The 23,658-nt window shown below is 37.2% G+C and overlaps 1 protein-coding gene across 1 annotated transcript in view; it reads left to right on the top strand.

Annotated features, from left to right (window-relative positions):
* The window catches only part of SLC30A5 (solute carrier family 30 member 5), a 35,507-nt gene extending 12,670 nt beyond the window's left edge, over positions 1–22,837 (top strand). Inside the window, exons 6-16 of the mRNA XM_079785470.1 lie at positions 1,841–1,928; positions 3,521–3,597; positions 3,833–4,003; positions 4,503–4,791; positions 4,960–5,168; positions 5,772–5,929; positions 7,267–7,396; positions 12,824–13,025; positions 13,658–13,884; positions 16,435–16,563; positions 17,541–22,837. Of these exons, the coding sequence (XP_079641596.1) occupies positions 1,841–1,928; positions 3,521–3,597; positions 3,833–4,003; positions 4,503–4,791; positions 4,960–5,168; positions 5,772–5,929; positions 7,267–7,396; positions 12,824–13,025; positions 13,658–13,884; positions 16,435–16,563; positions 17,541–17,711 (1,851 nt within the window). The 3' untranslated portion in view covers positions 17,712–22,837. The remainder of the gene's footprint in view (positions 1–1,840; positions 1,929–3,520; positions 3,598–3,832; positions 4,004–4,502; positions 4,792–4,959; positions 5,169–5,771; positions 5,930–7,266; positions 7,397–12,823; positions 13,026–13,657; positions 13,885–16,434; positions 16,564–17,540) is intronic.
* The last annotated feature ends 821 nt before the right edge of the window (positions 22,838–23,658 follow it).

Raw genomic sequence — 23,658 nt, 5'->3', positions numbered from 1 at the left:
ATTTAAAGTTTGCCAAAACCGGTTTGGCTCAGTGGATAGAACGTCGGCCTGCAGACTGAAGGGTCCCAGGTTCGATTCCGGTCAAGGGCATGTACCTTGGTTGCGGGCACATCCCCAGTGGGGAGTGTGCAGGAGGCGGCTGATCGATGTTTCTCTCTCATAGATGTTTCTGGCTCTCTATCCCTCTCTCTTCCTCTCTGTAAAAAATCAATAAAATATATTTTAAAAAAATAAAATAAAGTTTGATGAACATTTTTTATGAATATTTATACAACATTTTGCCAACTAGGCATCCCTATTCAACTTAAATAACTTAAGAATTATTTGTTTTTAGTAAATGAGTCATCCATCTATAATTCCAGTTCTTACAACTGCAATATTTCTATTTACCAAATTAAATGTTTCCTATACACGGTACACTATTCTAGTTATAGGGGAAAGGAAAAATAAAGTATAATAGTCCCCTTAGACTTTCAGGCTAAGTAATGGAGACAAGATGAATAAAATAAACAAAGTAATGTGCCAAGTACAGAGTGGGAGACTGTACATTCCACATTGGATCATTAATATTAAAGCATATGCCATTGTATAAGCTTCTCCCATAACTTATAGAGTACTCCAAAATAAATGTCAAGTGAATTGAAGAGTTTGGTGGAAAATATTTGTAAAAGCATAAAAGTAGTAGGGAAAATATCACAAAGTCACTTTATAAGGTATATAAATATCTAATCACTATGTTGTACACCTGAAACTAATATAATACTTCATGTCAACTGTAATTGAAAAATAAACTTCAAAATAAATAATTTTAAAAACCACAAAGGGAAAATTCAATACATTTAACTTTATAATGATTACAGGCTTTTATATAACAGAAATCATTGTGCAAACAACAAACAGCAGCAAATTGCCACAAAAAAAAGCTTTACACTTCTTTAAAATATAAGTCAGTTAAGAAAAATGCTTAAAATCCTCAACAGAAATGAGCAAACAGGGAAAAACAACTCACAAAAGAAATACAAAGGACTCAAAACATTTAAAAAAAAAACAAATTTCTCTGCACCAATAATCAGAAATGAGTATAGATCTTGCATATCCTCTCATTCGTGTCAGTAATGAATCAGCATTTATCCAGGACTCAGTGGGTTTTTTCCTTAGTTATGACTAAAGTACTACAAAATTCTCAGTTGCCTTCTTTGTTACTAAAAGATTAGATTACATTCTCCATATTTGAGTGTTGTTGATGTTGCCATATTCTGATTCAATAAAAATTATTAAATTTTAAGTTGTATGGTTTATGTATACTGACTTTTGTCAAAATGTCTACTACAGTAATTATCAAGTGTAGTAGTAACACGTAATAAGTAGAATATTTGCTAGTTTTCTTAATATAGCTTTTTAATTCTTTCCCCTCGAGGAGTGGTACTTAGAATATTGATATTACTATAAATTAACTGTTAAGTTCTTACTAATTATTCTTTACCTACTTGGGCTTTTCAATCAAAAGCAAAGTAGCATTTGCAAAGATTATTTCTGTGAACAATAATTGTTTGTGTATGGTAACATGGCTAGCCATATTAGTAAGTAGACAATTGAAGTTGTCATTATTATGTGTCTTAAGTGCCCTTAAATTATCCTGCAGAATTTATTACAGCTCTTTACTATTACCTTACTGTTAATACTGTAAATTTATATTGTACAATATAAGGGCTCTAATGTCAGGTGTTATTTTACCTTAAATGTTTATTTGCAAAAAAATTGTTTTAGCATTTGTGTAATCATGGTCTTAAAAATCAATTCTTAAAAAAGCCATTCTTAAGATTATTCTCTTCATTTCCAGACAAGGGGGGCTGCTTTTTTTATTATTGCTGTGATCTGCCTATTGCTTTTCGACAATGATGATCTCATGGCTAAAATGGCTGAACACCGTATCCTTTTGTAACAGATCAGAGTTATTTATTGTTCTAGAAAAATAAAAGACTGGCAGAATGGGAAATGGAGTGACTGAATTAAACTGTCAGAAATTTAGGGACAGTAAAAGTATTTTACGTTGACTTCATGCTAAATAAATGATTTGACACTCAACAAAATCAATCTATTTGCTCCCTTGTAATTTAATAATTTAAATGGTTGTTTTAGAAGTCACTGGCAATTATCTATATACTACAGGCCTGTTGCACGAAGATTCGTGCAATAGGCCTTCCTCCCCCTGGCTTTGGCACCGGTTTTCCTCTGGCACCCGGGTCCCAGGCCTTCGCTCCGGCCGCAGCAGAGAAGCCAAGCCTCTTCAGTCTTCAGTCTTCACTCCGCACCTGTGTATGCAAATTAACCCGCCATCTTTGCTGGGTTAATTTGCATACTCACTCCTGATTGGCTGGTGGGCGTCGTGTAGGTACAGTCAATTTGCATCTTTCTCTTTTATTAGTGTAGATATATAAAAGCCTAAGCAACTGTTCGACTGGTAGCTATGACACGCACTGACCACTAGGGGGCAGATGCTCAACACACAGGCATGGAAACATGGAAGTTTTTAAATTAGATATTCACTCTTTTGCTCTAAATGATTATCTCTGACTCAGCCCCCAATTCTCTCTTATGTAAACCCAACTTTTGAGTCAAATATGTCTGTTCACTTTCCTCTACAGATATAATTTGTTTTATTTCTTATCCATACATCTTTTTTTGCCTACTCCATTTATCAGAACTTAGAACACCATTTTTTTGGTCTCCTGTTTACAGATACTCACTGCCCAAAAACTTCTTAGTTATATCAGTTTACTTTGTTACAGTAAAAGAGGGTGCCCTGACTTTGAAATGTTTGCAATTCAGCTGTCTCCACACACCCTCATTTGTTTTTTGCTTGCTTTGATGAGGGCTATGTGGTCAATGACTGAGAAACAGATTTAGGACTGATTTTAAAATCATTCTAGCCCCACTGGTGTGACTCAGTGGCTGAGTGTCAACCCATGACCATGAAGTCACGGTTCGATTCCTGGTCAGGGCACATGCCTGGGTTGCAGGCTCAATCTCCAGTAGGGGGTGTGCAGGAAATAGCTGATCAATGATTCTCTCTCATTGATATTTCTCTCTCTCTCCCTCTCCCTTCCTCTCTGAAATCAATAAAAATGTATATAATAAATAAATAAATAAAGTCATTCTAAAAGAGCAAGTCTATGGATAGGAGTTGTCCAGGGAGAATCCTTGCTCTTGTCCCTTTGTTCCACTTACAGTATATATGTATATGTCTCCTGGAGGTTAAGAACTAAAATTTAACAGCTATATCTTAGGCACTATTATAATTGTTTTGAAGACAACAAAAGGAATACAGATAGGCCAACTTATTAGTCATATCCCAAAATTAATTTTTAAATTATTTTTAAGGGTAACTATTGAGGGTAGTCAGGCTTGGGGCCCCAGACTAGTCTATAGTCAACCTAAAATAATGTACCAAAAATTCCAAGAGGACTTCAGGGCAGTGAGTTAATATTTGCAATTTTTTCCTTTACTCCAACTCACTTAGCTGAAGGACATCATGACAGTGCTCTAACTCATATGCTTTACACAGCCATTGCCTTCTTAGGTGTGGCAGATCACAAGGTATGTTCTTTTCTTTGTTGCAAATGGGATCAAAGATTCTGAAAAGTTACAGCAACTATAACTTTAAAAGTGTTTAAAATAAGTTACCAGTAATTTTAATTAATGCCTGCCATTTAAGTAGTTCAGGAATTTGGGATATGGAAAAACTAGTTCATCTCTTCAAATATTATGTATTTAAGGCCTGAATATTGGACTGTGTATATTTCTAATGAGAATTATCTAATTTTCCTCATAGGGTGGAGTATTATTGCTAGTTCTGGCTTTGTGTTGTAAAGTTGGTTTTCATACAGCTTCCAAAAAGCTCTCTATAGATGTTGGTGGAGCCAAACGTCTTCAAGCTTTATCCCATCTTGTTTCTGTGCTTCTCTTATGTCCATGGGTCATTGTTCTTTCTGTGACAACTGAGGTAAGATCAGGAATTTATTGGTAATAAGTAAAATGAATTGTTATTACCTAATAAATTTTAGTTTGGTACATTGTATTTTATTTCAATTTGAGGTTGCAAATGGCTTAAATTATCTTTGCTTTTTCTTTGTAGTTTTTGAAAACTTTTTAATTTTATTGTTTGAGAAATCAAATCAAGTACCGTTATATTTATATACCTTCCCATGCCTATGGCTCAAAGGAATCAGTTGAAATAATTTAATACCCACCACATGTTAGGCACAAGGATTATGGGTCACCTATTATTTTACAAAGTATTGAACCCAACTGCTTTAGTTTTTAATACTTTGGGGAATATTGTGCCAGTATCTTATAGGTCTTTATTTGGGCATTTTACAAATCATATTGAATCATGAGAACATTTGTTATACATAAAGGGATTAACTTAAACATCTTAAAAGATGCGAACTTTATAAGGTATAATATTGACCCCCCCCCCCCAATTTTTTTTTAATTTCTAGAGTAAAGTCGAGTCTTGGTTTTCTCTCGTTACACCTTTCACAACGGTTATCTTTTTTGTCATGATCCTGGATTTCTATGTCGATGCCATTTGTTCAGTCAAAACAGAAGTTAACAAATGTGCCCGCTATGGATCCTTCACCATTTTCATTAGTGCTCTACTTTTTGGAAATTTTTGGACGCATCCAATAACAGATCAGCTTCGGGCTATGAACAGAGCAGCACACCAGGAGAGCACTGAACATGTCCTGTCTGGAGGAGTGGTAGTGAGCGCTATATTCTTCATTTTGTGTAAGCGTTTTTCTCCTTAGCAAATTTCTTCGTGGATTCTGATGATTACATCATTTACTCAATTTGGAAATTTATTCAGTGCTTGCATTTAGTGCTGACAGATACTGTTGGGTTTTGGTAGCTTAAACTTTTAAACTTTTATAATATTCTTTTTTTCTCTCTTTTTAGCTGCTAACATCTTATCATCTCCCTCTAAGAGAGGACAGAAAGGTACCCTAATTGGATACTCTCCTGAAGGAACACCTCTTTATAACTTCATGGGTGATGCTTTTCAGCATAGCTCCCAATCCATTCCTAGGTTTATTAAGGAATCACTAAAACAGATTCTCGAGGAGAATGACTCTAGGCAGATCTTTTACTTCTTGTGTTTGAATCTGGTAAGATTTTAAAATATAAATGGTATATCTTAAAAGCTTAATCTTTTAATTCTGACAATTCTGGTATAATTTTAGTAATTCCCAAATTTCTGGTAATTACAAATGGGTTAAAATTACATTTTCTCTTAAGTAGTAGCAAGATTACAGGGTTATATTCAGACTACTTAAGCAAACAGTTTTTGAGGCATTTTAGAAACGGTTTAGTGTAGTGTTTCAAATCAATAAATATAGTAGCTTTTAAAGATGTTATCTATTCCTTGTAGGATCTCACTACAGAGCAGATGCTAACATGTTAAAGCTTAGTTTATTGCGTTCTACAGACCTATAAATAAAACTATAAAACCATCTCCTTTTAAATAATTTATGAGATGGACATATCTGATTAGTGTAGTTTCTTACAATTTATATGACATGCAGTTTTAGTAGAAATACCAGTTAAATAACTAGAGGCAGTTATATCTTCAAGTAAAGATTGGGTACAATTAAGGTTATAATGTGGGTTAATTGGGATAAAATCCTCATAATTAAGTTCTGGTGACTCTCTCTTGAAACAGTATTTCCCAACACACTCCCCTATATATTTTTTTTTTTTTTATATTTTAGCTTTTTACCTTTGTGGAATTATTTTATGGCGTGTTGACCAATAGTCTGGGTCTGATCTCAGATGGATTTCACATGCTCTTTGACTGCTCTGCTTTGGTCATGGGACTTTTTGCTGCCCTAATGAGTAGATGGAAAGCAACTCGGATTTTCTCCTATGGGTAGGTACACTATCAAGGTGATGTAGTACAATGAAAGTCTTAAGTGCAAATTCCATCTTAGGGACATGAAAAATTTTATTACTCTTTTTTTTTAAATTTATTTATTGATTAAGGTATCACATATTTGTCCTCATCCCCCCATTCCCATCCCACACCCTTAATACAAATAATTTTTCAGAGTTTTGTTTTCCTTTAATTTGAACTATGTAAGAGGAAATGAACCGAACATTTAATAAATACTAATTGACAGTAAGCTCAAGATTGTACTCCCTGGCAAATCCCTCTTATAGGCAGAGAGCAAATAGTTAAATATTGAGCTCTTTGCTCAACATGTTTCTTTGAGGCAATGGAATGTACATGATCATTCACATCTTTGCTGTTAAGAGTATTAAAAATGAAGGGGCTATACATTAAATATCCTTTCATTAAATGAACTAGCGTTCCCGTTGCAGGAAGAATTCTGCAATAGGGTTTCCTGCTGCACTCTACCCTGCCCTGCCTGGGCTCCTCCCTTCTCCCCCACCCCGCCTTCTCCACCAGCCCGCCTGCTTTTCTCCCTTCTCCGCCAGCCCACCCACTCTCCTTCCTTCTCCCCCGACCCCGCCTCCGCTCCTCCCTTCTCCACCAGCCTGCCCGCTCTCCTCCCTTCTCCCCCCACCCCCGCCCCCCGGCTTGCTTGCTTCTCCGCAGCTTTGCTCCATTCTGCAGCTCTTCGCTTCTTTCTACACTGTCTTGATATGCAAATTAACCGTCATCTTGGTTGGGGTAACTTGCATACGTGTCCTGATTGGTTGGTGGGCATGGCTTGGCTGGTGGGCGTGGCTTTGGCATAGCAAAAGTGCGGTCAATTTGCATATTTGTCTATTATTCAGTTCAACAAATATTAGAATCCCCTGTTGGTACAAGGTATTTTGGTAAGAGCTACTCTAAATAGATTAATAAATTCAGCTCTTATTTTTAACTGTTTATATTTTGAAAGATAAATGAGCCAAAAATACAAATGATTTTGGTATAAAGCAGAATCTATGTGCTGTGACAGAGATACAGAGCACATTAGGGGCTTAAAGGAAAAATAACTTCTTGCTAAGAAATTAGGAAAGGCTTTGTATAAAAGAGGGAACATTTATATATTGATAAATACATAAGATTTCAACAGATATATGTCCAGAAAGTACCTTGGAACATATTAGTATGATGTTTAAAATCTTGGTAACTTTCTAATATTACTATTTATGTAGTTGAAAATTTGGACTTGTTTTCTCATTTGGAAAGTAATAATGTTATACTTTTAAACTATTTGTCATTTCCTTTTCTAAAAATATATTCTACATTTTTAGGTATGGCCGAATAGAAATTCTCTCTGGCTTTATTAATGGACTTTTTCTAATGGTAATAGCTTTCTTTGTGTTTATGGAGTCAGTGGCTAGATTAATTGATCCTCCGGAACTAGACACACACATGTTAACAGTAAGTCTTTACTTTTCTATTTGAATTACTGCTCATATTCATATAGTTCTTTCATGCTAAAGTATAACTATTTGTAGTTATTGATCTAAAAAGGTTTTATTTCATTTTTTATTTAAACCAACTTAACTTCCTATCTTGTTATTTACACTGCTGACTCTTACAAAAAATTTTCCCCTTCAGGCTGTGCTAGAGTTCCAGGAGCCTGGCAGATTCTTAGCAAATTCACCAATCCCTGATAAATACCCTGCCACCTTTCCCTCCACTGCCCTAGGGAAGATCATATCTTTGGCCCTGCCTCCTGGGCTGCTGAAATACTCTTCTGGGCCCCATCTTTTTTGGAATGAGCCTTCCCCCCATCCTTACTCCTCCTCTTTCCATCCACCAGTGCCCAGACGCCTCACTGGTGTTCAGAGGAAAATTTTTAAATATAATTTCCTATTCTGTTTTTTTTTTAATTTTTTTCTCTTAGAATTAATCCTTTTCTCTAATATTTTAGTAGGCAAAATATTAGATGACATTCTAAAACAGAGATCTCTTTCGGACTTATTAAATGTTTTTGTTTGGCCCTGGATGGTGTTCTCAGTAGTTAGAGTGTCAGCCCCAGAACCCAAGGGTCACGGGTTCTATTCCAATCAAGGGTACGTACCTGGGTTGCAGGTTTCCAGCCCCAGTTGTGACGTGTGGGAGGCAGCCAGTTGATGTAGCTCTCACATGATGTTTCTCTCTCTCTCTTCTCTCTCCCCCACCCTACTCCCTTCTACTCTCTCTAAAATCAATGGAAAAAATATACTCCAGTGTGGATTAACCAAAATAAATAAATTAAATAAAATGCCTTCCAATATTAAAAGCTGATAAAACTTCCTTTAAGAAATAAAAAATAAATGTTTTTATTTGAAAGTGTGTTTTTAAGTACCTGAAGAAATTTGTTATAGAATCAGAAAAAAAAAATTTTTTTTCAAATATGTTTGTATTGATTTCAGAGAGGAAGGGAGAGGAAGAGAGAGATAGAAACATCAATGATGAGAGAGAATCATTGATTGGCTGCTTCCTGCATGCCCACCACTGAGGATCAAGCCCGAAACCCAGGCATGTGCCCTGACCGGGAATTGAACCGTGACCTCCTGGTTCATAGGTCAATGCTCAACCATTGAGCCACACTGGTCGGGCAGAAAAATATTAATTTTACTCCATAGATTATAGTACTACTATAGCAACTTTTAATGTTCTACCTATACCTAAAGACCTACCTTTATATGTGCTGTTTCTTATAGTTGGCCTGCCCTTCCCTTACTTCTGACATTCAGACTTCCTTAAGACTTTGCTTATATGTCTCCTCTGGTGGCATACCTTCCCTTAACCCCTCTCTTTTCTCTGGAAAGTTTGTTAGATATCCCTTTCTCAATATTCCCATAGCAGTATTGAGTTATAACTATTGTTTAATTTGTCATTATGCCACAATTAAGATGTAAGTGAAGTGTTTTCGGGACATGAATTGTGTATCATTAACTCTTAAATTGTAGCACCTGGCTTGTAGGAACTCAGCAATTAACTGATGAATGACTAAAAACAACTATGAGTCTTGTTGGTAGAAGCATATATTAGTAAAATGTTTTTGGATTACAGTTTGGAAATATATCTTGAATTTTAAGTGCTCCTATCCTTTGATCTTTAATATTTAATACAGAAATATTCACACAAGTGTGTAGAGATGCATGATTCATTATATCATTATAACTAGAGGCCCGATGCACGAAATTTGCACAAGCGCCTTGGCCCTGGCCGCTGGCCTCTGCCGCCTCTGCCTCAGACCCTACCTGCTGTGGCTTTGTCCAGAAGGAAGGATGTCCAGAAGGACGTCCAGTCTAATTAGCATATTACGCTTTTATTATTATTTACTAGTGGCCCAGTGCATGAAATTTGTGCACATTAAAGGGGAATTAATTAGAGGAAATATTTTAATATTGCTATTTGCCCTTTCTCTGTAATAGAAGTGTCAGAGATGAAAGAAAATTAGTAAAATGTATATGAAAATCTCCCTCCTGTCAGAGTCTGGGGCGCGCCGCAGGACCTAGAGTCAAGTCCCCACCCACCACCCACACACACTTCGAAAATGCAGGAGACCCAGACCCAGCCGGCCCCACCCACATTGGGTGAGACCCAGACCCGGCCGGCCCCACCCCCATCAAGTCCCTCCAGGCGGGGGGCCACAGCCTCAGGTTCCCCAGCCCGGTGACCGGGTGTGGGGGGGTGCAGTCTCAGGTCCCCTGTCAAGCCCCACTGGGCTGGGGGCACAGCCTGAGGTCCCCTGGCCCAGCACTGGGGTGGGGGGGTCATGGCCTGAGGTCCCCATCAAGCCCCACCAGGCGAGGGGTGCAGCCTGAGGTCACCCGTCAAGCCCTGCCGGGTGAGGGGCGCGGCCTGAGGTCCCCGTCAAGCCCCAACAGGCGGGGGGCGCAGCCTGAGGTCCCCCATAAAGCCCTGCGGGGCAGGGGGTGTGGCCTGAGTCCCTCACCCCAGCCAGGCGCCATGCAGCCTCGGGTCCCTGCTGTTCAGTCATGACATTATGGCATCCTGGCTAATTTGCATATTCCTCTATTATATAGATAGCTAGATAATGGGGGGGGGGGAGACAATGGCCACTAATGAAAGGACTAGTTAAATTTGTCACTCATAGAATACTATGCAGCTATTAAAAAGAATGAGTTAGGGAAACCAAGATGGCGGCATAGGTAAACACCTGAAATTGCTGCCTCGCACAACCACTTCAAAACTACAACTAAAAGAGAAAATGGACATCATCCAGAACCACAGGAAGGCTGGCTAAGTGGAAATTCTACAACTAGAAGGAAAGGGAAAAGCACACCGAGACTCAGAGGAGATGCAGAAGTAAAGTGCAGAGGTACGGAGGCACACGCATGCACGGAAAGGGCTAGCAACTGAGGACGCTGTTGTCTTTTTCAATCGGGAGGGAGACACAAGCTCCCAACTGCTCTGAACTCCAGTTCTGGGCAAGACTCTGGGGACCCAGACTCATACAGGGAGAAACTGGACTGTCTGGCTTCGGGCGGAACTCGAGGGCGGCTTTCTCTCAGAGGTGCTTGCAGCAATTACCAAGGAACACTGAGACCCAGGGGCCTCTTAGGGCAGGGCTGAGGATTAGCCATAGCTGTTTGCTCCGCCCTGTTGATTCCCTGAGACCCCGCCCCACCCAAGCTGTGCACAGAGGCTTTTGCATATGAATGGCCTGGCCCTTTGCAATCTAAAATTACCTAACTGCAGCTGGGTCAGAGAGCACCAGAACTTCCAAAAGAAGGCCCAAGGCCCCACAGCAGCTTGCATTGTTTCACAGCTGGGCCTCATCTCAGCACCTCCAAACCCAAACAAAGAAGAAGAATCTGCAGATCTCTCCATAGCTCCTGCTGGGTGGCCTCAGGCAGAGGCTAAATTTGCACCTCCTTGGATATCCAAGATCCAGTCTACCCAGTGGTCAGAGTGGGACCATCCAGATTACAACTCCTCAGATCCATAGGGCTACACTCAAGGGGCAGACTCAGCACCAAAGCCCCACTGAAGCAAGTCTTGCCCCATAAAGGTGTCTCCAGCACAGAAGTTCTCCCATCATAGACACAGCTGATCCTCACAGCCAATTGGCCTGGAGGTCAATTCCTCCCAGTGATACCAACAACAATCAAGGCTTAACTACAACAAGACTGTGCACACAGCCCACAAAGGGGTGCACCAAGAGTGTCCACCTCAGGTAACTGGGGAGGCTGAGCCACTGGGCCCTATAGAACACCTAGCACACAAAGCCACTTGATCAACACAGGGAAGCAGCCAAAATGAGGAGACAGAAAAGGTCACAAATGACAGAAATGGAGGAAAGCAAACTACTGGATAGAGTTCAAAAACCACGATTATAAGGTTACTCAAGAATCTTCTAGAAACTGCCGATAGATTTAGTGAGACCCTCGAGGATATGAAAAAGGACCAACTAGAAATTAAGCGTACACTGACTGAAATAAAGAATAATATACAGAGATCCAACAGCAGACTAGAGGATCGCAAGAATCAAGTCAACGATTTGAAATACAAAGAAGCAAAAAACACCCAACTGGAAAAGAAAAAGGAATCCAAAAATATGAAGATAGTGTAAGGAGCCTCTGGGACAACTTCAAGCGTACCAACATTTGAATTATGGGGGTGGCAGAAGAAGAGAGAGAGCAAGAAACTGAAAACCTATTTGAAGAAATAATGACTGAAAACTTCCCCTACCTGGTGAAAGAAATAGACTTATAAGTCCAGGAAGTGCACAGAACCCCAAACAAGAGGAATCCAAAGAGGACCACACCAAGACACATTATAATTAAAATGCCAAGAGCAAAAGACAAAGAGAGAATATTAAAAGCAGCAAGAGAAAAACAGTTAATTACCTACAAGGGAGCACCCATACGATTGTCAGCTGATTTCTCAACAGAAACTATGCAGACAGAAGGGAGTGGCAAGAAATATTCAAAGTGATGAATAGCAAGAACCTACAACCAAGAGTACTCTACCCAGCAAAGCTATCATTCAGAATTGAAGGTCAGATAAAGAGCTTCACAGATAAGAAAAAGCTAAAGGAGTTCACCACCACCAAACCAGTATTATATGAAATGCTGAAAGGTATTCTTTAAGAGGAAGAAGAAAAAGGTAAAGATAAAAACTATGAACAACAAATACGTATCTATCAACAAGTGAATCTAACCCAAAGGAATAAAAAATCTGATGAAGAAATTTCTGTTGAAAAAACTTAATACGGATCTGGCTTCTGAGATAGAAAAAAAAAAATCTGATGAACAGTACTAACTGGTAAATATAATAGAATCAGGGGCATAGACAGGGAGTGGACTGACAATTCTCGGGGGGAAAGGGGCGTGGGGGGTGCAGGAAGAGACTGGACAAAAATCGTACACCTATGGATGAGGACGGGGGTTAGGGGGGTGGGTAAGGGCAGAGGGTGGGGTGGGAACCGGGTGGAGGGGAGCTATGGGGGGAAAAAAGAGGAACAAGTAATTATCTGAACAATAAAGATTTATTTTTTAAAAAAAGAATGAGTTATACCTATAAATTCATACTATTGAAATTTACCTAGTAATGTAAACAAGATTTCAGGTATAGTGTATACTTACTCTAATAAGTAGTATTTTCAAACTGTTTATTTAAATAAAAGAAAACTTCAGTATCGTTTATTTATTCATAAGTCATGAACCAAGTACATATTCTTAATCACTTAAAATTTGGATTTACTTAATGAATATAATGAGGTTTTGCTATGAATACTTTCAAAACTATAAACAGAAAACATATATAGCTGTATACTAACTTTTAAGCAACAAGCTTATTTTTTAAATTACAAATTTAAAAGTTTTCTTTTCTCCCTCTTGCTAGCCAGTCTCAGTTGGAGGACTGATAGTGAACCTTATTGGTATCTGTGCCTTTAGCCATGCCCACAACCATACCCATGGAGCTTCTCAAGGAAGCTGTCACTCATCTGATCACAGCCATTCACACCATATGCACAGCCACAGTGACCATGGGCACGGTCACAGCCATGGATCTGCAGGCGGAGGCATGAATGCTAACATGAGGGGTGAGTCCTTGCCAAATATTGACCTACTTTTCAACCATGTTGTGATTTGACACTGTTTATTTGTATTAAATATTGGGCTCTGGTACAGTTTTATTTTGGAAAAACAATCTGTGGCTAAAAAAAGGTTCAAGTCAATAAATGTCAATTACTGTATAATTATAGAGTTCTTTTCATAGTGACAATTGCATAAATATTATTTCCAGGGGAAATACTGAGTATGCCATTGTGAACTTCCACTACAAAACAAAAACAAAAACAAAAAAAACACAAACAGATTTTTACTGTACTATAAAGAAAATTGAGAGAAGTATTTGTCACTATATTGAATTATCCTAAATGTTTAATATCAGTTATTTGGGTAATATTAAGACTTGGCTCATACACGATTTCTAGGAAGCCTCCCCAGGGTAAACCACACCATCATAAAACTCACCACACTGTGGTATAGTAGCCCACATCTATATCTTCTTACTCCTGGGTTGTGAATTCCTTGAGGGTAGTGACCATATTTTAGTCATTTAGAGTGACAGGTGAATAGTAGGTATCCAGTAATATTTATAGATATTTTATGGATAAAAGAACTAAATTAGATGTGATTTAATTTTTAATGTTTTTATATGTTTTACTTTCAGGTGTATTTCTACATGTTTTGGCAGATACACTTGGCAGTGTTGGTGTGATTGTATCCACAATTCTTATAGAGCAGTTTGGATGGTTTATTGCTGATCCCCTCTGTTCTCTTTTTATTGCTATATTAATATTTCTCAGTGTTGTTCCATTGATTAAAGATGCCTGTCAGGTTCTACTTCTGAGACTGCCACCAGAATATGAAAAAGAATTACATCTTGCTTTAGAAAAGGTACTGTGTGTAATTTCTTCACTATTTTTTTCCTTTTAAATATATTTTATTGATTTTTTTACAGAGAGGAAGAGAGAGGGATAGAGAGTTAGAAACATCGATGAGAGAGAAACATCGATCAGCTGCCTCTTGCACACCCCCTACTGGGGATGTGCCCGCAACCAAGGTACATGCCCTTGACCGGGATCGAACCTGGAACCCTTGAGTCCGCAGGCCGACGCTCTATCCACTGAGCCAAACCGGTTTCGGCTATTTTTTTTCCTTTTAAAGTAGCATTTGAAATTAAATTGACCTAACAAGAAATATGCAAGATATGAATGAACAAAATACAGTTTTATTTAAAGAACATAAAATAGGAACTGAATAAATGGAGATACTTTCTTGGATGGGAAACTATATTATGAAGATGCTGATTTTCTTTCATTTAAATTCCAATGTAGTTGCCTCTCATTTGGATTTGTTTGTTTTTGTTTTGGGAGAGCATAGATAATCCAATATTATTTGGAAGCTTATTGGAAAGAGTTAATGCTTGAGAATAAACAAAAAATACATAAATTTACAGAATTAACTATTAATTAAGGATTCTATCCTATTATTATAAAATTACAGAATTTACTAACAGAACTAACAATTTTGTTCTTGCACAAGAATAAACACATGAATTAATTCTGATTTTAAAAATCAGAAATAGGCCCAGGAACTTTCGAACTTCAGTATATACCAAAGATGACATTTCAGATCGGTGAGGAAGAAAGGGTTGACCTAATTAACATTTCCACTTGGTAGAAAAGAAAAGCTATATATATATCTATACCATATCATATAAAAATATATTTCCAGTGAGTGAAAATATTATATGATAAAATGATAAAACTGCTAAAATAAAATAGAAGAATATAGCAGAGAGGTAGGGAAAGGAACGCCTTCTTAATATGATGGAAGTAAAACCAGAAGCCAAAAAGGGAAAAAATCTACAGATTGGACCAACTGAAAAGTGTCCATTGTCAAAAAAAGATTCCATAAAAAATATGAAATACAAAAGTCAGGCCAGGAGGAAATATTTGCAGCACATATAAACAGGCAAAGTATATAAATAGTATAAGTTATACTATTTATAATTCTTTAAATCAAGAAAAAGACAGTCTTTGAGAACATAAACAGGCAGTTCATAGTTTTTGCTATGAATTAGAAAAATAGAATGTCTTTCAGCTATGGCTTGCCATATCATATTAAAGTAATTAGGATCTGCTGATGAAATTTTAGCATCTTGAATATTTAAAGTATAGCATTCTTAGCCCACTATTTCCATAAATAATATTAGTCTGGTTTTCTCATCTTCTCATTAGTGAATACTACATCCTACTAAAAACAGAAGTTTTTCATGTCAAAGTAACATGTCTATTACAGAAAATATCAAAGTACAGAAAAGTACAAAAGTGAAGGGACCACATATAATCTACTACCTAGAAAGAAACACTTTTAAAAGTTGTTTTTCTATATAGGAATATTTTTTAAAATAAAAGTAGCAAAAAAACCTGCTTTTTAAATTTTTCCTCATTTAATTATGTCATGTTGATAAATATTCTAATAACATTTTTTTTAATCCTCACCCAAGGATATTTTTCCATTGATGTTTAGAGAGAGTGGAAGGGAGGGAGGAGGGGGAGAATGAGAGAAAGAAACATCAATGTGAGGGAGACACATCGATTGGTTGCCTCCCACACACACCCAACCAGGACCAGGAATCAAACCTGAGACCCTTCAGTCTGACCATTGAGCAACACCTGCTAGGGCTATATTGTAATACATTGTTAAAGACAATGTAGTGGTAATGTATGGATAGTCTATAATTTATTTAACCAGCCCTCAATTGTTGCATATGGACGATATCTTTTGTTAATTCTCACCCAAAGGTATTTTTCCATTGATTTTTAAGGAGAGTGGAAGAGAGAGGGAAAGACAGAAAGAAAGAAACATTGATGTGAGAGAAACACATCAATTGGTTGCCTTCTGCACAAGCACCCCAGGGCCCAGGCCAGGCAGGAGCCTGCAACCAGGTACATGTCCTTGACCGAACCCAGGACTCTCTGGTCCGCAGGCTGATGCTTTATACACTGATCCAAACGAGCTAGGGCTGGAAGATTTTTTTGAATGTGTAATAACAAACAATATGCAAATGTGCGTATCAGTTTAAAAGAAACCGTATAGTTTATTGAATGTATCCACTGTTTAGAATAGGCAAAGTACATCTTACATACGTGAAAATTGGTGTGTAATTGTTGAGTATAAAGGCACCTGTACCCTATTCATTTCTTCTTCAGAGCTACCTTTCATGACATCACTCCTAGGTCAAAACATTTTTGGCACCTTTATTTTATGCTAGTTGGCTCTCCTATTCCTTTCTCACTCTGGACTCTCCTTATTACCTTCTTTTTTTTTTTTTTTAAATAATTAGTTTAATAGTGGTTCCTGGACCAAAAAGATTGCTTTGTGTTAAGTAAATTTATAACCTTTAAGTCCATTTATATCACTTCAGCTTTTATTTGACAGATACAAAAAATTGAAGGATTAATATCATACCGAGACCCTCATTTTTGGCGTCATTCTGCCAATATTGTGGCAGGAACAATTCATATACAGGTGACATCTGATGTGCTGGAACAAAGAATAGTACAGCAGGTAATAATCTTTTGTTTTTAAAGTAATTTCAATTGAAGTAATTCTTGCATAAAATTGCATACATTATAATTTATACAGTTCAATAGTAATTTAACTGTTTGAAAATATCAGTCTTTCATCTGGGGATAACACCATTTTGTACACCTAGGTTTTCTTTATATCCAAAACTGGTTAAAATAACATCAAGTTTTGGGATTTAGAGGATCAGCTTAAGTTAATGTAAAATAAAATTAATTTATGATCCACCTTAATTCCCAATAGATGATCAAGAAATAAGTTATTATAAATGTAGCCCTAAATTAATTATAATAATATTAACATTGGCAGGGTATATGCTGTGGTTGAAGATAGGGATCAAAACAGTTCTTGTATCCCTATTCTGGACATACTGAATTGAAAGCAATAGCTGTTTTCTTTTACTACTTTGAAAGTGAGATCAGAATTTACTCATCGTCTAAAATCCTATTTTGTGCTCCCTTCAGCAGCACATATACAGAGAAGATTAGCACGGCCCCTACACAAGAATGACATGCAGATTTGTCCAAGTGTTCCATATTTTATTTTATTTTATTAAATATATTTTATTGATTTTTTACAGAGAGAAGGGAGAGGGATAGAGAGCTAGAAACATCGATGAGAGAGAATCATCGACCAGCTGCCTCCTGCACACCCCCTACCAGGGATGTGCCCACAGCCAATGTACATGCCCTTGACCGGAATAGAACCTGGGACCTTTCAGTCCGCAGACTGACGCTCTATCCATTGAGCCAAACCGGTTTCGGCCAAGTGTTCCATATTTTAAACAAAAACAAATAAAATCATATCTAACATTTGCCAAAATAAATAATAAACATTATTTTGAGGCTGTATCTTTGACTATCTGTAGCTATAAAAAATGAAATGTCAATTATTTAAGACATGTGCATTAAATGCATTAACCTAAATGCTTTAAATATATATGGATTTTTTTATATCAGGTTACAGGAATACTTAAAGATGCTGGAGTAAACAATTTAACAATTCAAGTGGAAAAAGAGGCATACTTTCAACATATGTCTGGCCTAAGTACTGGATTTCATGATGTCCTGGCTATGACAAAACAAATGGAGTCCATGAAATACTACAAAGATGGTACTTACATCATGTGAGATAACCGGGAATTACCTCTGGAATGTAAACAATGAAGATTAAATGACTAAATATTAGAATATTGCCAGAAGGAAGAAAATTGCACACAATTTTACAGAAACATCTTGCCATATTTGAAAAAAAAAAATTAAAGTTCCCTACTATTGGATCAAGGAATCTTCAAGGAAATTTAAATACAAAATGGAGCATTCATTGTTCAAGTAAAATCATTATTTGAATTATGTGTATAACAAGAATCTTAAAATTTGAGTGAACATGATATATCACATCATCTTTGAAGATGAACATAAAATGACGGAATCAAGTGAAGACCAAAATTACTTCTGTGTTTACTTTGTGCCAGAAAGCATCTCCATTGTAAATAATGTATGTACATGTTTATTACAAAGACCCAAATGAAAAATTTTAGTCGATTTTTTTTGCATAGCCCTAGGATAAAAAAAGAATGAAAGTTCTATATTTATGGATTTTCTGTATATAAAACTAGTTTCTAATTAAAACTTAAATCCATTAAGTAAAATCTGTATTGCCACTTTAAATGTAAAGTAAATTATTTGGGAGAAACTTCAACCACTGATAATGAGACAAGCAGTGAGAATAGGGAAGTATAACTACAGTTTTTGATGTATTACAAAAACCAACCACTCTGTAAAATAAATTTTTTTTTTACTTTTGGTAATATTTGCAAATGAATATTACTTTATTAGGGTGAAGAACTTATACTAAGTTGTGTCCATGTTATTCACTCACTTGTCTTCTGCCTCTAAAGTAGAATACTACATTTCTTATTATGCATCTGGCATTCCTAGTTGTTTATCAAGCTGGTATCCAAGCAATGTTAGGCTTTTCATCTTTTCATTTAGTTCCATATGTTGTGGAATAGCTATTTGAGAGAGTCATAAATAATTGTCAGCTCAGTTTAATTTTCTGCCCATAAATTAAATGTCCTTTTTTTGGTACATGTAGATATATAAGAAATATCAAAGTATAGGTAGTCATTTAAAGTTTAATATGGTCTATAAACACTCGGGCACCATGAAATCAAAATATCCTATAACTATTTTCTATAAATATATCTATTTATATTTTTTAATTTCCAATTTAAAAGGAATATACAGTCTGAAAAGACTGTATAATAGATATATAATAATATATGCAGTTTTATAAACACCAAAGAATGTTGTCCAAAAGAAACTTTTGAATACCTGTCTATTTATAAGAATCTGAATATTTTCATTCTTAGACTAGAAATTTTGATAAGTAGGATAAATTAATTTTAGTATGGGTACTATTTTCTTATCTAACATAATGGCAAATATGTACTGTAAATCATATTTTTGTCTTACTAATTTTAATATGTGAGAGGTTTAGAAATTTGTTATAACTTATTTGGATAATCCTTGTCTTCTCTTTACACATTATCTGGTCCAGAATCTTCAAAATTAAAAATTTATGAATGGTGGGAAAATAAATGCATATTGGCGTTTCAATACAACTTTTGTACATTAAAAATTTTTAAGTAGATAGGTACAATGAATATTGCACCATTATTAAACTTATCATTTCCCTTAGAAGGCATATAAACAACAGGAAAATAAAATTAATGTGACTGAGAGAAGAAGGCAGGGGATGAAGATTAAGGGGGGTCCAGGTAGAAAGCAGGGAAACTCCACATTGAAGAGCACCTAGGTACTGGTTCCAGCTCATACAAACCATGTGACTCTAGACAAATCAGCCTCTCCGAGTATCTTTTTTTCTCTCATACATAAAATCAAAATTCAATCTCAAATTCACAGGGTTATGAGGAGCAAAAGGAATAATGTGAAAAGAAATTGAAAGTTGAAAAGGGCTAAATAAAGTTAAAGGATTTTTAATATTTTAAACGACTTCAGAGGTTGCTTTTATTAATTTGTCATTTTTTTCTATTGAAATCAGCATCTGAGAGATTAGTTAATATAATATTAAGTGAACAAACAAGCTTAAAATAATGCCCAAAACAGAAGCCTGTTTATAGTTCCTTTGCCCCAAGAAGGGCGGTGGTGGTGGTGGTGAACAAACCTATTGATTTCTCTTTCGTCCCTTCCCATTTCTCTCCTTTCCCTTCCTTTCCAACTATTGTTTTCCCTTCTTACAATTTAGGCACTGGTGATTTCCACTTAGAATAAACATTACATCTGTTAAGATACAGATTTATTGTTTCTATTACATGATAATTGATCAAACTTTAAACTTTTCTCATTACAGCAGAAGAATGAGGCTATACTAGAATATAGTTAGATATCTCTAAAGGATCCTGGCTTTACTTTAAATTTAGATTATGATTCTCCCCTAAAATACCCACTATATTAATTCTGAGATGGCCAGGCCGGTGTGGCTCAATGGTAGAGCATCGACCTATGAACTAGGAGGTCACGGTTTGATTACCAGTCAGGGCACATGCTTGATCCCCAATCGTGCAGGAGGCATCCAATCAATGATTCTCTTTCATCATTGATGTTTTTATCTCCCCCTCTCCCTTCCTCTTTGAAATCTATATATTAAAAAACAAAAAACAAAAGAAACATGTACTCATGATAGCTAAAAACTGGAAACAATCCAATGTCCATCAGGAGAATGGATAAATTGTGGTGTAGTTTTATTCATAATGGAATACTACTCAACAGTTGCTTTTTTAATTAGTTACAAACAATATAGGTGATTCTCAAAAACATGTTAAGTGGCCCTAGCCGGTTTGGCTAGGTGGATAGAGCGTTGGCCTGCAGACTGAAGGGTCCCGGGTTTGACTCTGGTCAAGGGCACATGCCTGGGTTGGGGGCTCAATCCCCAGTAGGGGGTGTGCAGGAGGCAGCCGATCAATGATTCTCATCACTGATGTTTCTATCTCTCCCTCTTCCTTCCTCTCTGAAATCAATAAAAATACATTTAAAAAAAAAAAAAAACATGTTAAGTGAAAGAAGCCAACAGCATGGAAGGGACCTGGAGAGTATCATTCTAAGTGAAATAAGTCAGAGAAAGACAAGTATCACATGCTCTCACTCATATGTGGAATCTAACAAAATAAACTGATGAACAGAGTGGATCCACAGACATGGAAGCATGGGACAGAGTGCAGAATCTCAGGGAAGACTGGAGAGGGTAGGTGTGTGGGAGGTAATCAACCAAAGACCTTGTATGCACATATGCATAACCCATGGACATAGACAGTGGGGTGGTGAGGGCCTGGGGCAAGGGGTTGGGGTGGGCTGGATGAGGTTGATGGGGGGTGGGGGTTAAGGGGACATATGTAATACTTTCAACAAGATTTTTAAAAATAATAAAAAGACGCCAAACACAAGAATTCATACTGTATGATTCCCTGTATATGAAATCCAAAAGCAGAGAAGACTATAGTAATCAAGCACAGAAAATGGTTTGTATTAACTATTGCTGTCATAACAAATTACCACAAACTTAGTGGCTTAACACAAACTTACAGTTCTGAAGGTCAAACATCCAGTATGGGTCTCACAGCGCTAAAATCAAGGTGCTTGCAGAGCTGCATTTCCTTCTAGAGGTTCTAGGGGAGAAGCCATTTCCTTGTTCATTCAGGCTAATTGAATTCAGTCCTTGTGGATGTAGGACTGAGGTCCCTGTTTGCTGGTGCTTCCAGCTTCTACAGGCCACCTACATTCCTTGGCTTGTGACCTCCTTCCTCTGTCTTCAAGGTCAGCAACAGGTGGACATATGCTTCTCCCATTTCTGATATCTCTTGCCTCTTCTTCCACTATTGCATCTTTCTCTGGCCACCTTTCTCCCATCCTCTTCTACCTTTAAGGCCTCACGTGGTTGCAGTGGACCCACTCAGGTAATCAGGGTAATTCCTATCTCAAGGTATTCCAAGCCTCTTTTGCAGGTAAATTAGGCTGGTCTTTTCACATTCACAGATCTAGGCATTAGGGCAAGAACATTTTTTTTAAACATATTTATTTGATTTCTGAGAGGAAGGGAAGGGGAGAGAGAGAAACATCAATGATGAGTGAGACTCGATTGGCTACCTCCTGCATGCCTCACACTGGGGATTGAGCCCACAACCTGGGTATATGCCCTGACCAGGGAATCAAACTGTGACTTCCTGGTATATAGGTCAACGCACAACCACTGACCCACATCTGCCTGGCTATTCTTAATATTATATGCCAGCACAGTGTGCCACGGAATTAAGTTTTTGTTCACTTATCATACAGGGCACTCAGACATCAATTAATGAAATTCATGTCCTCCAGGTTTTGGAAGTTTTCTTGTATTATTTCTGTAATTTCCTCCCTGTATTTTCTCAGTCTTTTTTTTTCTCCTCTTATTTCCATTTTAATATTTTTTTATTTTTCAATTACAGTTGACATACATTATATTAGTTTCAGTTGTACAACATAGTGGCTAGGCCTTTATATAACTTACAAAATTATCACCCCATAAATCTAGTACCCTTCTGACGCCATACATAGTTATTAAAATATTGGCTATATTCCCTATTCTATATTTTGCATCTCCGTGACTTTTTTATAACTGGCAATTTGTACAAATCCCTTTTCCCTTTTCACTCTTCCCCTCAACTCCCATTTGGCAACCATTGATTTAGTCTCTGAATCTATAAGCTTGTTCCTGTTTTGTTTGTTCATTTATTTTGTTTTTTTAGCTTCCAAATATAAGAGAAATCATATGGTATTTACCTTTCTCTGTCTGACTTATTTCACTTAGCATAATACCCTCTAGGTCCATCCTTGCTGTTGCAAGTGACAAGATTTCATTCTTTTTTTATGGCTGAGTAATATCCCATTGTATACATATATACCACATCTTTATCCATTTGTCTATCGGTGGAAGATGGACACTTAGGTTGCTTCCGTAGCTTGGCTATTGTAAATCATGCTGAATGATGTATTTTTTGATTAATGTTTTGGTTACTGCTTCAATTTCACTGGTTGTTTTATCTTAATCTCCTACCCCAAACCTGCTATCCCTTAAAAGCTTCTCATCTTTTAGTCTTCTTTGTTTCAGTTACTCAGGCCAAAACCTGAGTCATCCTTGATTCCTTTTCTCTCACTCTAACCATGCAAGCCATCAGGACCCAGCAAGTCTATCTCTAAAATATTTCTAGAACCCTTCTGTGGAGCACTACCAGAACCATCCAAGCCATCACCTTTTGCCTGGCCTCTTACAATAGCCTCTTCACGGCTCCCCTTGCTTCACTTTCTCTTGTTTCTCTTCCTCCTTCTCACTTACATACATTACCTTACAGTGATTAAGGTTATCGTTTTGAAAGATAAATTATGCCACACCTTGGTTTAAAACCCTCCAGCCTGGCCACGGTGGCTCAGTGGTTGAGCATCGACCTATGAACCAGGAGGTCATGGTTCAATTCCCAGTCAGGGCACATGCCCAGGTTGTGGGCTGGTCCCCAGTGGGGAGTGTGCAGGAGGCAGCCCATTGATGTTTCTTTCTCATTGATTTTTTTTCCCGCCTCTCTATTCTTCTCCCTTCCTTTCTTTAAAAACAAAACAAAACAAAAAATCAGTAAAAACATTTAAACAAATGTATGTCAATTAAAAAAAAAAAACACCTCTAAAGGCTTTCACTTCACATATAGTACAGATTCCTTATCTTGGTTTACTGGACTTGTACAATTTTACCCTTTCCAATTTCTTTCATCTCATCTGCACTGCTACATATCAGAGAGAGAGAGAGAGAGAGAGAGAGAGAGAGAGAGAGAGAGAGAGAGAGAGAGAGAGAGGCGGTATACGTTATATATTGAAAGTGTGTTAGCAATAAGTAGGATTAGAAACATACTGTTTCTCTTGCTTCTCACACTGCGGCTGCTCCACTGTCACTTTCCCGAGGCCACACGGCCGGCCCCTCCGCTACACCTGGAGGCGCCACCAGCCCGCCTCGCCTGGCCTGGGAGCGCAGGCG

The sequence above is a fragment of the Cnephaeus nilssonii genome, assembly GCF_951640355.1.
Source record: "Cnephaeus nilssonii genome assembly, chromosome: 2".
NCBI classification, from domain to species: domain Eukaryota; kingdom Metazoa; phylum Chordata; class Mammalia; order Chiroptera; family Vespertilionidae; genus Cnephaeus; species Cnephaeus nilssonii.
Note: the sequence above shows the minus strand (reverse complement) of the source record. Positions and strands in the feature narration are given on the sequence as shown.